Raw genomic sequence first — 14,990 nt, 5'->3', positions numbered from 1 at the left:
TTATTGATTTTATGACAAAATACAACACTACTTGAATGAATGGAGAACATTGATTGACTGCCTATAATGTTACCTGTGGTTTTTATCATTTAAAATATGGTTTATGTTGCGATAATGGCAATCATATTTTTTTTAACCTTTTAATAATAAAATTGATAATTACGCTTTGTTTCAATTGATATATTAGCTAAGCTTTATATATAATACTGGACAGTATGAAGGCTATTCTTCATACAGAATGGTCAATTTTTGAGGATTGAATCTCGACTTTAGATCCGATTGAACTGAAATTATCACTGTTGCTTGATAGTTACTTCAAGCTTGCTAAGCTGGAAATTCAGGGTTTTTTGTAGAAAAAAATTTATAGGGAGGTTATAGGTCATAATGATGAAAAGTAGAGATAGAATGAACTTGTTTATGGAAATACTTAGAGCAAAATACCCTTCTATAAAATTGAGCAATTTGATAATACACACAAGTTGAAGAATATCAATTTTCAGTAAATTAACTCATTACGCGTGATAAAGATGGATAAATTATGGGTAAAATTATGAAAAAAAATCCACATGCTCGGCTGGGATTCGAACCCAGGACTTTTGTATGCTAGACAAGCGCTTTACAAACTAAGCTGCCGAGCCCCTCTGTTGACCCAATAAGTAAGAAGGTTACAAGTTTCGAATTCAAATCCCCGAAGATCACGCAGACCCTTTTAATAACCCATATCCATCCATTTAATGTTACTACACACTCGCGCAGAGCTTAGATCCATGCCTCTAAATTTAACATTTTGTATGAAAAACGGTCTATGTGTACTTTATTTTGTCCAATACTGTGTGTTCTAAGCGCCATACTGAGAAAAAGTGACATACAATATTGATGTAAAATTTGTTGAAATTTGTATATTAAAAAAGATTATATAACACATAATGTGCTATGTAATTAGTTTGAGATACTGTATAAACGTCAAAGCATTTAAAACATCAGAACATTAGAACAATTTTTAGTTCTCGTCTTCTGTAAAACAAATTTGCGTGAAAAATGTAAAACTATGATATATTGGTTCAAAACCCACGAAAAATATTATATCTTATATCGTTAAAAAATTTCATAATAACACCAACTGGAAAAAAAAAATTCAAGTTGACCTTTCATGAGTAAAAGATTTTTTTCAACGATACGAAACGAAAGAACGTCTAAAAAATATTTTTTCCATTTCTGTTTTCCGTGGAATTAAGTTTCGACAGTGTTGTACGGAATCATTTGAAATATCGCATACCCTCAAATCCATCTCTAATATCTGCAAAAAGGGAAACATGTACGTAAGGACAATGGTATAGAGAGTGGTGCCTTCTAACCTGCTTCGGTATTCACCTCGTGACCCAGGTGGCGCATCGCGTACAGCAGCAGAAGCCCGTAGGACAGCTGAAATCCCGTGGTGAGAACATGCGCCAGGAATGCAACTCCGCAAACGATCCAACCCCATCCGCCGTCCGGGTAAAAGTGCTACTCGTGGGTGGCAATGATGCGCGGTTGGTAAACGATGGCCGTCATCATAGGGTCCATCCAGATGATTAGTGCAGCGTACATGTACGGGAGGAATAGAGAGACAGGAAATATTAGTGCACTGTGTGGCACATCGTTTGAAAACGCGGGATTGAGCTTTAAATTTTTAACAGATGATGTGTGAGCTTGTGTGGCTTTTTGGCGCGTGTGTGTTACAGAGTATTGATTATCACATAATAAGGCCATTTATGTGCTTGTTAGCGTTGCTCGTTTTGCAAATGATGTGTGCTTATCTATGTTCTCGCATTAAAAGGGTATTAGGATGTTTATTAGGTTCTCGTGGCGTGTTTGGTGCAACAAATGATAGAGTAGCTAGTTTCTAAAAGTTTTGATCCTTAGCCCATCACATAAATTTGTTACGAAACGGCATTACGAAACACCTTTAGAAATTTCAAACTTGGTTCAGAATTCCATTTTGCAGCCCTCGTCGTAAATATTTGTTCATGAAAATCGAGTTCTAGGCTTTGTAGTGTACAAAGAAAAATCCATGTAAATTTTAGCGCAAAATCATGCACATGAAGGGAATGCCAAAAATATGGCAAATTTACACGTCACATCGTGTAAAATTACATCAACATCATGTAAGTTTCTGCTATACATAGTGTAATCTAGCATGGACTCTAACCGATTACGCGACAATTGGCAGAAATTTACATGATGTTGATGTAATTTTACACGATGTGTCACGTAAATTTGCGACAAATCTGGCATTCCCTTTATGTGCACGATTTTATGCTACAATTTGCATGGATTTTTCTTTCTGTGTAATCTTTTGTTTCGCAAATTATAAAAAGCACTGTGTAAAGTTATAAGGCAATTCAATTGATTATACAACATTTTTTGCATTTTCTCATCAACGAGTTAATAATGCACCAAATATACTTGATAAGTTCGACTATTCAATGTGGATCACTTGGTCTATCTCGTTTGTAAATTTCTTAGGGAGAAGTAAAATAAAAGTAAAATGCCCCCGGAATAATTTTTTTTTTTGGCAATGCGTGACATGAAATGCCAAAATAAGCAATAAGGACCAAAACTTCATGCAACATGTGCACTTTCCACAACATCGCTTACCTACCTGTCTAATAGCAGTGGTGTCAACGCCGGCCCGTCGCAATGCCGGCACATTCCGATGGAGGGAATGTAGTTCTCGTTCTAACAGAGCCGGATAAGCTGAGTCTTCCTCCTCCATCAGCCGGCTTCGGTCATAGCCACCTGGAACGGAAATAGCGACAAAGGTATTTTAATGAGAATTGTTTTCATATTTTGAAAGCTTGATGCATAATACTCGGGCAGTGAAATATGGGACCATGCGGGATAGAGAATCACACTAGAAGCGCTTAGATATCATGTCCTCAGCTGATCGCATGGCATCGCCATTGTCACTTGCCCTCCTCTGTACAGTGTATCACTACTATCGAAAACAAATGCGCAGAGCCTGTTTGTATGTGAAGCATTTCCAGCTCAAAACGCAAATCGCATTGAGCTTGGCCCATACTGCCATGGGTCCAATTCTTGCTATATTTTCATAAGATAAAAATACACTGGAAGTATGATATCATGAGTCATAATCATCATTTTGAAATTATGATTTCTATCCGTGTGAATTTCAATGTTTACATTTATCAAAGGTCCCTAAATATAAACTTTGAAGTTCAGCAATATGTCAATGGAAAATGACATGTTGGATAGCTGCATAATGTTTCGTTTACATTGAAAATGACCAGCCTGATAATGCTAATTTTATTTGCGTTTTTAGCTGGAAATTCTCTGTGGCAGCATCGGTGGCACTATGGGACTAATGGGATTGCACGGTTTATTGGTTTTCAGCCCGCGGATTATTGTCTTGGAAATTGTTTGCGTTATGCAAACAAGCTAAACGTGCACTGTTTATCCATTTCATAGGATATTGTGAAATTGTTTGTGTAGTCGTCGGAGATGATCCTATTTTGTTCTGCCTGATACCGGAGGCCACCAGAACTTTTCTGTTTGTCATTGAAGAGAACAAATAGGAGGTTTAATGAGAAAAAGGTTTATCGGATCTGTGACAAATAATGCATATTGGTCCCAAAGCCATATCTAAGACAAAAATGATTGCGCCTAAACTGTCAGTTTTAGATATATGGAGTCTTCGGGAAAGTTTCTCCCTTTTTAGACATTTTTTACAGTAATGTGAAATCAGGGTGGTCCACATGGTTTACGAGATCAGAATACAAACTTTTTTGTTGACACATTTAGGCATATACAATGTTCCACAATGTTTCAGAACAATCTATTTGGAGCAACTTTCACGAAGAACTCAAATTCCTATCATCTTCTTCTTAACTTTACGCCCTCACTGGGACAGTGCCTTCTTCTCAGCGTAGTGTTCAATGAGCGCTTCCACAGTTATTAACTGAGAGCTTTCTTTGCCAAAGTTGCCATTTTCGCATTCGTATATCGTGTGGCAGGTACGATAATACTCTATTCCCAGGGAAGTTAAGGAAATTATCATCACGAAAATATCCTGGACCGACCAGGAATCGAACCCAGACACCTTCAGCATGGCTTTGCTTTGTAGCCGTGGGAAGCCTCTTCTATCTCTTATGGTTCGCGAATTATGAATTTTTAAACAAATATATTAGGGTGGTCCTGAAAAATCAGTCATGTTTCTCTCAATATCGTTTTATACAATAATTTCTCGCAAAAGATATTAAAACAAATTGGGAAATAATATCTTTTTAAACAAAATCGTCCAGACCTTGAAAAATAATCGAGATAGCTCTTTGGTGGATTCAGCGAAAATGTGCATAATTGAATGTTCTGAAAGTATTTGAAACAAAGTATTCATAAAAAATCAACACTTCAAGATACATTCACCATGACACGAAATTTATATGGTAATGGAAGCGAAAAAAGAGATATTTAATAGAACAACCTAAATAGCTGTATACAAGGTCATTTAAAATTGAAAATACATGTGTTGATATAAGATCGATCCATATAACATTGATCCATAAACGGAGTCTTGTTATTTCACGCGAAATACAGTTTGTCCAACTAACTCTTTGACGTGGTCGGTGATAAATTGCTGCTGCTTCGGCTTACTAAGAAGAAGGTCATGCGTACAATACCGGTCCCGTCTCTTATATTATCAACCCTAAACGAAAACAACACGTATCCTTTGACGAATTCCTTCACATTAACAAAACCTTACTTGCCGTAATATCCTCCCATAGAGATATAGAGCAAAAAGTGTTGGACAAAACATTTGTAACCTTTTCGATATTTCCATACAAAATGATCAATTTTAGAGGGCTACACATCTGAATAATATTTGGCCCGACTCGAATGAAATTTTCACAGTTCTTCAGAAAGTTTTAACACATATTTTTGAGTGATTTTTCCAATCACGAGTTTAAAAGCAGTTACGGTTTGACTAAAATAATTTTTTTCGGCGATTTATTATAATAAAAAAAAACTAAACTTATTGAAGGAATAGCTTCTTGGTATCTTCAGCAAAGTTGTAAGTTTTGATGACATGAACAATTTTGCTGAAGGTGTCTGGGTTCGAGTCCCGGTCGGTCCAGGATCTTTTCGTAATGGAAATTTCCCTGACTTCCCTGGGCATAGTGTGTCATCGTACCTGCCACACGATGTACGAATGGAAATGGCAACGTTGGCAAAGAAAGCTCTCAGTTAATAACTGTGGAAGTGCTTATAAGAACACTATCCTGAGATGCAGGCTCTGTCCCAGTGAGGACGTAATGCCTTTATGACTTGGATAAGAATACAAATATAACTGCATAACAGTTGCACCGCGGTAATACAAAACATGAGACAAAAGACAAGACAAGGCTTCTTCATAAATATTTTATAAAACTTTGCTCAATTTCTTTGTTTGTAATTTAATTTGATGTTTGCGAGTCAAGATTGAAAAATTAACATTAACCTTTTTCTATTATGCGTTTTACACGGTATATTTAGAGCTTTTTTGCCTTTGGCGGTTAAAAAGCTCAATCCTGCCTAGTTTGGACGTGCTTGTCAAAAACACAATAGTTGCTACACTAATTTCCGAGTTAACTACCAGAAAAGTATGAGCTTTCACAATTAATGTTCATATTGGTGATCTTAATTTAAAATACGTGCTTAAAACGGAAATCCAGAGCGCTGTTTTTTAAAACTAAATATTTGAGAAGTGCCCTTCGTCATTGTTAGCCTTTAAAACACAAATGTACACAAATTACATCAATAGTTATGATAACTTTTTGCTAAAGCTTAGAAAGAAAACTCAGAAGACAGCATATTTTTTTTGAAGCTAATTGAATGAATTCAACTTCGTAATGCAGTATGCCGTTTTGCTTAATAGACGAATGAAAAATATTTTGTCTATGCAACTGTGGAACAGCAGAAACCACCAGAAGTGTGTCTTAGTCTATCAGTGGGAAGTTAGCTTTTTCTGAATTTTCCATTCAAAAGAAGAATCTACTTCTTATCTGATGAGTGGTTTGTAGTTTCGACCATCCAACAGCAAGAGCACTTTAAAAGTTGAAGTTTTTCGAATCCGTTTTACCTCAAATTTATTTCTGACTTATGACTCGAGATGTCTCATGTCGCTCCCGTTGATCCTTTTGAGCTCTGTGTTTCCTGCAGAAGCCAGTCGAGTATGTGTCATCAAAAGAAGCAAACTATTTCATATATTACGAGTGCAATCGTAGGTGGTTCACATCGTAAAACAGATATAATCTTTTTTATTTCTATGTGAAATGATTTTCGTTTCTACCTTCTTGGGATGTATATTGCCCTTTTGCTAAACGAACCAAATGGTAATTACTGTAGATAAGAGCTTTATGACTGTTTAAATAACATTGCAATATACGTCTACTTCTTCTTCTCCTTGACATTACGTCCTCACTGGGACAGATCCTTTTTCTCAGCTTAGTGTCCAATGAGCACTTCCACAATTATTAAGTGAGAGCTTTCTTTGCCAAGGTTGCCATTTTCGCATTCGTATATCGTGTGGTAGGTACGACGATACCTTATGCCCAGGGAAGCCAAGGAAATTTCCATGACGAAAAGATCCTGAACCAAAAGGGAAGATTTAAATTATATGGGTATTGAGAGCAGCGTATGTTTTCATACTATTTTACCGTAAAGCAATCTATCTGCATTAGACTGGCCCTTAAACAAAAAAAGTTGTAAAACTCGACGGGGCACCCCCTTGATATGTGCCTTAGGGTAAGAAAAATGCTCTCTCAAACTTTCAACTCATTTGGTTGCTCCCCCAGCTGGCGCATTCAATTCGAATTATGTATGGAATATACATTTCAAATATATTGAAAATTGACCCTATGTCACTGTTTCGTTCCGTATACTAGTTGTTCGCGTTCAATTGAGCCCAGAATGACAAATTCACTAGTTGAAACCCTAATGAACATAGTTGCAGAAGGTTGTATCTGGATTTAAGCTCATTTTCATTAACCTTTCAGTTATTGAAGGTGAGGCTAAGATCAGCACTCCCATACAATCACTTATATGCATGCACCTTGTACCGCAGCTCGCCCAACGTCATAGGTGGCTATGATGCGCTTAGTGGCTACCACCCAGCTATGTTGCAGAAATACTAAGCAGTATTGCAAATCTACTTCAGATGGCTAAAAAACCAACTTTCTAAATGTTAATCATCGGACAACCTTCTACAATATTGTTCACTATGGTATCAAATAGTGTTTTTGACATTCTGAGTTCAATTGAACGCGATCAACAATTTTCCTGACCTGAATAGGAGATGATGTTTTATTTCCCATATGTTTGAGCTGAAATTCCCATATTAACTTCAATTCAACTGCGCCAGCTCATGAAACGATCAAATGAGCTGAAAATTTCAGGAAGTCTTCATCTAACCCTATGGAATAATCCTGGGTGTTGCCCCGTGGAATTAAACAACTTTATTTTTCTCTCATACTGAGCTGGGCCAGTCTAATCTGCATATAGGCTACGTTCGGACAACTTAACGATTGTTAAAATCAATATCCTTAAAACTGAAATAATATGTCGATTGAACTTTTATTTATAATTTATAATCTCGCTAATCAAACGAAAAAGAAAAAAATCAGCATAACGGGATTCGCACATAGAAACTTAGATCAAGCGCCCAGTACTATACTACCGTTATATGCATAATTGTCCCATGCTCCAAAATATGCAATCGAGAAAAACGCGTTTGAAGATTTTAATACATTTAGGCCTCGTATTGACCAGGTGTGTGGTGAATTAAAGTACAATCTTTACAAGAATAGCGTGTTCATTAGAGTCAAGAGTTTGCATTATGGGAATAAAGTAAATTTAGCTACGTATTTCAAAGTGGGACTGTTATGCCTAGAAATACGGGGTTTTTGGTGAATTTCTACGCATAACAGTCCCACTGGTTATAGTGACAAATTATGGAAACCAAAGCTTTCTGTCTGTGTGATAACGAAAAAATGTATGAGTTAGATGTCACACGACTTGACATTTTTTTTTACTTGATTTAAAAAATCATGATAAGGAAAAGTTTTTCGTGGGGGTATTCTTCTAGAAAGTTGAAGATACAATGACAAGGAATGTATTTAATACTAAACATATTGTTATTTTATTTCCATGTGGTTCATGTAACAGTTGTCAGTTCAGCGCCATTTTCAACTTGTATGATAAATTGTGACACGTTTCACGTCTTGCATTGACTTGCAGAAAATAAATGTGTTTTAAATCGAATTTCCATCAGTAAGCTATAATTTAAGGTATTATTACAAGCTGCTAACGATAAACCAGTATTTTGTTTTCATTTCATATGAAATTTTTGATGGTCTATCTTACCCCAAAATATATTTGTACCTGGAGTAAGTGGGACCTATCAAAACAAAAACCAGAATCAAAACTTTTCGTTCACGTTTCATACATTTTCCTAGAGAGTAGCACTAAAACATTCAAACAAATGATTTTTGTCAAAAAAGATCAACCTCAAATTACGTAATTGCATAAGAGGGGGAAAAAAGTGTTATTATTCCTTATTTTTTAATTTATTTTTTATTTTTGAAATACGACATCAAAGTTGAACAAACACACAGCTTAAATTTGAAATGCATCATGAGAAAGATTATTTTTCTATTTTATTTAAACTTTATTTGTTATTTCTACCAAATTAAGTAGTAATGGAAAACAATTCCACCCCATAAGGTGGTTTTCTGCCATGCATATAAATAATAGCAAAACATATTTATAATTTTGTCAATTATTGATTGTTTATGTGCTACATTTCAATTAACAACTTATAAATTTTATATTTTGAACATGTTTGATTCCTCTTTACGCTTTTATTGAGGAATTTTCAGTTAACATTAAATGTGAGGTGACATATTATTAAATAAAGGGTTTCTTCCTAAAACGTAACGTTATTTTATGGTTGATCCCTTATGTACATCAAATATGTACTTAAAATTAAAAATCTATGACTTATCAATCCTATTATTGTAATAGTTGACTTACTGATGTGGATTGACGCATGAAACTGGATGTGTCCCACTTGCCCCGTTTAGCGAGGTAACTGCGTCCAATGGCTCCTTCTAAAACTTTCTTCCAAGGTTTTTACAATTTCGAAATTATTCGATTAGTTTCATGCACACACCAGCAAATATGTGGCCAAAACGTGATTGTGTTGTCGGATTTGAAAAATATTGACATTTGAAAATTTGATTGAACAATTTGTTTGAACTATCGTTTTTTTCGTTCCCACTTGCACCGCGGTACCTTATTTGAAAATATCAAATTAAGTTTTAGAACCACCAATATATTTGCCAGTTGCACCGAAGAACTAATTATCCGGAATAACCCTCTTGAACTATTCTTCTTTGACTTGACTTTGACTTCTTCTTGACTTCATCAAGTTTGATATGTCGCAAGATAGGTCTCAGAACCGCCAATATAATGGCCACTTCCTCTGGAAAACAGGGTATCCAAAACAACCTGGCATGTTGTCAAGTCATCCAAGAACCTTTGAATTACCCTTCTTTAGCCTTGATTTGGGAATTTATGAAGTTTGATGTTGCCAGCTAGGTTTCAGAACCGACAGTTTAGAGGCCATTTCCTTCAGGGAACCGGGATTTCGGAACAATCCGAAATGTGGTCAATTCATTCAAATACATTTGAACCACCTTTAGGCTTGATTTGCAAATTCATGAAAATTGATGTGTCGCAACTCAGGTTTCAGATTCGCCAATATAATTACCACTTCCACCAGTGAACCGGTATTCGGAACAACCCAGCATGTGGCCAAGTCATCCAAAAAGGATCGAACTATTTTTATTTAGACTTGGTTTGCTAAATCATAAAGTAGATTTGTCGCAAGCCATGGACTCGAAATTAAAGTGATTACTGATTATTCAAGTGGGATTATTTCAGTACTCTCCGTGGTGAATCCATAATTACGGTAAATTTCCAATCGATGACCGTGGTTCGAAAAACTAGAAGAATTTTGTGATCAACCCTGAAAATTCAACTGAAATTCATTGAAAAACGGATGAGAAATAATATTTTGATATTGAAAATTTCAATCGAATTTGACGTCAGGCTCGCATGAATGATGAACGCATCCCGATATTACAAACACATAAAACAGGTTGTGTTCCACATGGGGTGTAAATCCAACGTAAGAAGATGTTCAAAACCATTTTCCCAAACACCAGCTAGTTCAAAACTGCCTACTGAATATTTTGTTCGAGATCAGCGCAGCGAATTGTATAGTGTGACAGTTATGCGTAGGAATACAGTGATGGGACAGTTATGCGTGGAAAATCAATAATGGGACAAATTGACTTAGCGTGATTTTCATTGAGTTTCTGAACAAAGTTAATTTTTGGTAAGTGTTTTCTAAAACTATACGTCAAAAGAAACTGTTTGATGACAAAAAGTCAAAATGCACAGAAGGTAACACGGGACAATTATGCGTATAACGGCAGTATATCTCTCAGACATTATACCACACTGGAAAGAGTGGTAAAGTAGAAATAGTAAAATAATATATCATTTATTCTTCTCATTAAAGAGTCTGCTTCCCAGTTCTCATAAGCAGTTCCATAGTTATTTACTGAGAATTTGCTTTGTGAAATGTCTATTGTTGTATTCGTTCTAAATTTTATTTGTCTTTGCTTATTTTTGTGGATTTTAATGAAGAGTCTAATCTGTTATACATGTACAAAATTTTAACTGAAATTTGTGTTGAATTTTTACATACTTCATTTTTAATTTTCTTTGGTCAAAACAACTAAGTGGCCATATCAGTACTCTATCCAACACAGCTCATTAAACTAGGATTTTTTTCTGAATGTGGCTGAATGAGATGTTTACCACATTTCTCGTATATTTCAATGAGCAAACACGCCGCCTAACATCACCTATGCGGTATGGCCTGGAGAACGAAAATCAAATCCAAGAGGAGCTTAACTGACTCTGAACGACCACATAATGAAAATGTCACCGTCTACTTCATCGCCTTCAACGTGCATTTTTTTTCTTCTTCGAACGCGCAGACCTTAAACTACTCTTCTATGCTGTGCATTTCCCAAATCAACATCATTCGTACTTGAAATGGCTACGAGTCATTCCATGATTTATTCAGCAAATTTGTCATTTTCTTATGAATCTTTTGTTCATATCAAAGCATAGCTAGTCTTAGCTCGTCATACAGCACGAGACGAGGTGTGCTTCCACGCTTGATTAAAAAAAAATCCTTTCTAATACATTTTCAAAGTAGTTCTCAAACTGTGTAATCCAAAATTCAATCTCTACTACAACATTTTTAATATATCTTGCAGTTAAAAAATCATAAGAACAACTTTTTTTGGTGTTTTAATTCATATGCATAATTAGAGCGGTTCAAAGTTCGAAAAAGTTTGAAAATCCATTCACCCATATCTTCTTTATCATTCTTATGTTAAAGATAAAAATATATTATAATAAATCTTTGAGCTGTTTAGAGGAATACCTATAAGTAGATGAAAAATCCGAATACAGGTCGGACTCGATTATCCGGTGACTCGATTATCCGGGATTCGATTATCCGGAATTTTAGACTCGATTATCCAGAATTTGTTTTTTGATGTTCTTGTTTTTCAATTTTTATGCAGAAATCTGAGATAATCTGATATTGCAATATACAATTGCAGTTTTGAGCGTATTTAAGAAAAGGGGGTTTGAAAAAGTGTGTACGCTGATCAAAACTTTTGTTTTATCGTAAAGACTTCTACTGTTCCTAGAAATAATTTCTGGCTACGCCACAGCATCATATACATAAAACAACAAATAAAGATAATATTTAAGTTCTTTTATCGAAGGTTTCAATTTTTTTCTTAGTGATTCGATTATCCGGAGGATTCGATTATCCGGAGTGAAAAAAAAATCGATAATCCGGATAATCGAGTCCTACCTGTATAGTACTACCATTTTAATCCACTAGTACATCTGTTCGCCACAACAATCTCCACAAAACTGAGCTCTTGATTTCCAGTTACGCGACAAGCATGCATGATGTTAATGCGCAAGTCGGTTCTACCTCATACAAGTTCAAACGTATGTAGTTGATATGTCTCGCTGTAAGCAAATAACATTATTAGTATTCGAAACAGAACTGAACTAAATTTACCAACTCTAGCTACTACAGCTACTTGATGAGATTCACTTTTTAAAACTACAGTAGTGAAAAGAGCCACGTGATTATCGCGAAATTTAAGTCTACTTCTATTACCATTACCAGCACTATATTCACGAAACACCAATCGAAATCTTAATTGATCCTTAAATAGATAGGGAAATACCACTGTGCGGGGTAACGTTTAAGCGATGTTTGAAATTTTTTGAAGTTTTTACAAAGTTAAATCATTAAAATCTTCGATTGTCCCTCGTTTGAATACAGAGTTTATTATTAGGGTAATTATATGTATCCATGCCCATTACATAAATTATAAAAAAATTATATACAGTTAACTCTCCCTTACTCGATATTGAAGGGACCATCGAGTTAGGGAGGTATCGAGATACAGAACACATATTTTTAAAATTTTAAACATTTATATATTTTGACAAAACACATTCAAAATAGTAATTTAAATGTGAAATATAATACAATTTTACCACATTTACCTATGTGAAACTTTATTACCAGCCGGCAAAAATTGAAAATTTTATCACCCAGGAATAGGCAGTAAACCTCAATTTTACTATCAATTTAGTCATAATATTCAAATTCTTGATTTTTTTAACATTTGGAGGACATTTGGAACTATTCATGAAAATATCGAGTTAGAGAGGTAAATTCACTTGGGAAACTGAAACAGATAGCATCGAGTTAGGGAACATCGAGTTAGAGAGGTATCGACTTACAGAGGTATCAAAGCATGCTAAAGTGAAGGGACTGCGCATTCTATCGAGATAGGGGAAATATCGAGATACAGAATATCGAGTAAGGGAGAGATTACTGTAAAACAAAAACAGTCTGGAAATGGAATGGTGTTTGTATGTCACGAAATGTCTTGAAAACGGGCTATCGGATATTGAAAATTCCTCCATAGTTATGTTCCTAAAGCGTTCCAACGTGTTTGTGTACATAAGAAGTACAGAATGTTAAACGGGAAAGTTGGAAACAACGGGAGTGAATAGAACCGTCATTTTGTACGGGACATTTCATGGCGTTTTTCAACAGCCTACTTGATGGCAATACAACAAATCTACAAATATGTTTTTTGTAGAACGTTCTGGAATTCATTCATAATCAAAACTAGTTACTACTTCATGTGTCTAAGAATAACTTCCAGAATACTTAACTTTTCTCGGTGATTCATCTAAATATCTTTAGAGGTTTCTCTGGATACAGCTCCAAGATATTAACACAAAATTTCCTCAGGAGAACTTCTTACATTACTGAGGCATAACTCCTTACATTACTTAGGCATTCCGAAATTTTCCTAAATATTTTAGAGGATTTTTTGTTGAATTTCTGGATACCAAACTGTCATGCTTGAAGAACCAGAAGCTTAAGCTCTGATTTAAATTCCGCAGCAACTCTTGGAAATTCCTGCACATGAATCTGTGAAAACTTTTGAAGAACTTTCTGATGCCTGCTTAAGAGAACTCAAGGACGGATTGAACTGTTTGATGACTCATTAGGAGAATTCATGAAATAATCCCTAGATAACTTTCTTGGAAAAATCTCTACCCTGACAATTCCCTGAATAGATTGCTTCACAATTATTGTTGGATGTTTTATTTTATTCAAAAGACACTGACACGTTGAAGCTTCCAGTGAGCATTTGCCCTTTGAAGAAAGCACCACACTAGACAACGGACTAGCATGCATCGCCCAATGGCACAGTCGGAAAACAACCCCCACGAAAAGTTTTCCGGTCTGAGGCGGGAATCGAACCCACACTCCTTAGCACGATGCGGTTAAATGCCTGGTGACACTAACCGCACGGCTACGAAGCCGTTATTTTAATAACGCTTGAAGCAGTTCCTTGATAGAACTGAGAATGAATGGCCTATGGAATCATCCCTGGAGTACGCTTGATGAAATTCACGAAGGAAGCTTATAAAAACTTCGTAGAGGAATGTCCCATACCTGCCTAGAATTTTTAATTGAACCTTTTAAAGTTCTGTAATAATTCCTGTAGGAATCTTTTGATCATATCAGCATCATTTATTGAAATAGCTCAGAAAGCTTTTAAAAACTCATGCTAGTATGAATTTCTAATTTATTTTAGAAGATAAATTAGATGAATTTCTGAATGAAACTTAAAAATAAATCTTGATTTTAAAATTTTTCCAATATTATGCTGTTGGATTTTGTCAATAATTTTCAGATAATTTGGAGCTATTCATGACAGAATCCCAACAGAGTTATAGGAAGCAGTGAATAAAGAAATATCTTGAGCAATTACTACAGATACAGTGACAATAGTTTTTGTTGTGTCCACTCCAAGTTGATCAGCAGCATGAACTGAAATTCGGTCGAGAAGCACCCCTCATGTCAAAGTGAATCATGGAAGTGCCCAAGTAGCTCTGCATCCTTCTAAATTGCCTTAAAATTGGTTTTAAAAAGTATAATCTTCTTCTTTTCTGGCGTTACGTCCCCACTGGGACAGAGCCTGCTTCTCAGCTTCTTTTTGAGCACTTCCACAGTTATTAACTGAGAGCTTACTATGCCAATGACCATTTTCGCATGCGTATTTCGTGTGGCAGGTACGAAGATACTCTATGCCCTGGGAAGTCGAGAAAATTTCCAACCCGAAAAGATCCTCGACCGGTGGAACTTGAACCCACGACCCTCAGCTTGGTCTTGCTGAATAGCTGCGCGTTTACCGCTACGGCTATCTGGGCCCCATCTTCAGTATTATCTTCATATCAATTATGGCAATATTGTT

General features: G+C 35.7%; 1 protein-coding gene across 2 annotated transcripts in view; it reads right to left on the bottom strand.

Moving 5' to 3' along the window:
• Positions 1-14,990, bottom strand: part of LOC5575506 (monocarboxylate transporter 8) — a 163,957-nt gene that overhangs the window by 114,242 nt on the left and 34,725 nt on the right. For both annotated transcript variants that reach the window (XM_021847031.1, XM_021847032.1), the window contains exons 4-5: positions 2,642-2,778; positions 1,356-1,503 (exon numbers count right to left, since the gene is read on the bottom strand). In XM_021847031.1, the coding sequence (XP_021702723.1) occupies positions 1,356-1,503; positions 2,642-2,778 (285 nt within the window). The remainder of the gene's footprint in view (positions 1-1,355; positions 1,504-2,641; positions 2,779-14,990) is intronic.

This window comes from Aedes aegypti, chromosome 2, assembly GCF_002204515.2.
Source record: "Aedes aegypti strain LVP_AGWG chromosome 2, AaegL5.0 Primary Assembly, whole genome shotgun sequence".
Taxonomy (NCBI): Eukaryota; Metazoa; Arthropoda; class Insecta; order Diptera; family Culicidae; genus Aedes; species Aedes aegypti.
The sequence above is the reverse complement of the archived record's forward strand: the minus strand, read 5'-3'. Positions and strand labels throughout refer to the sequence as shown.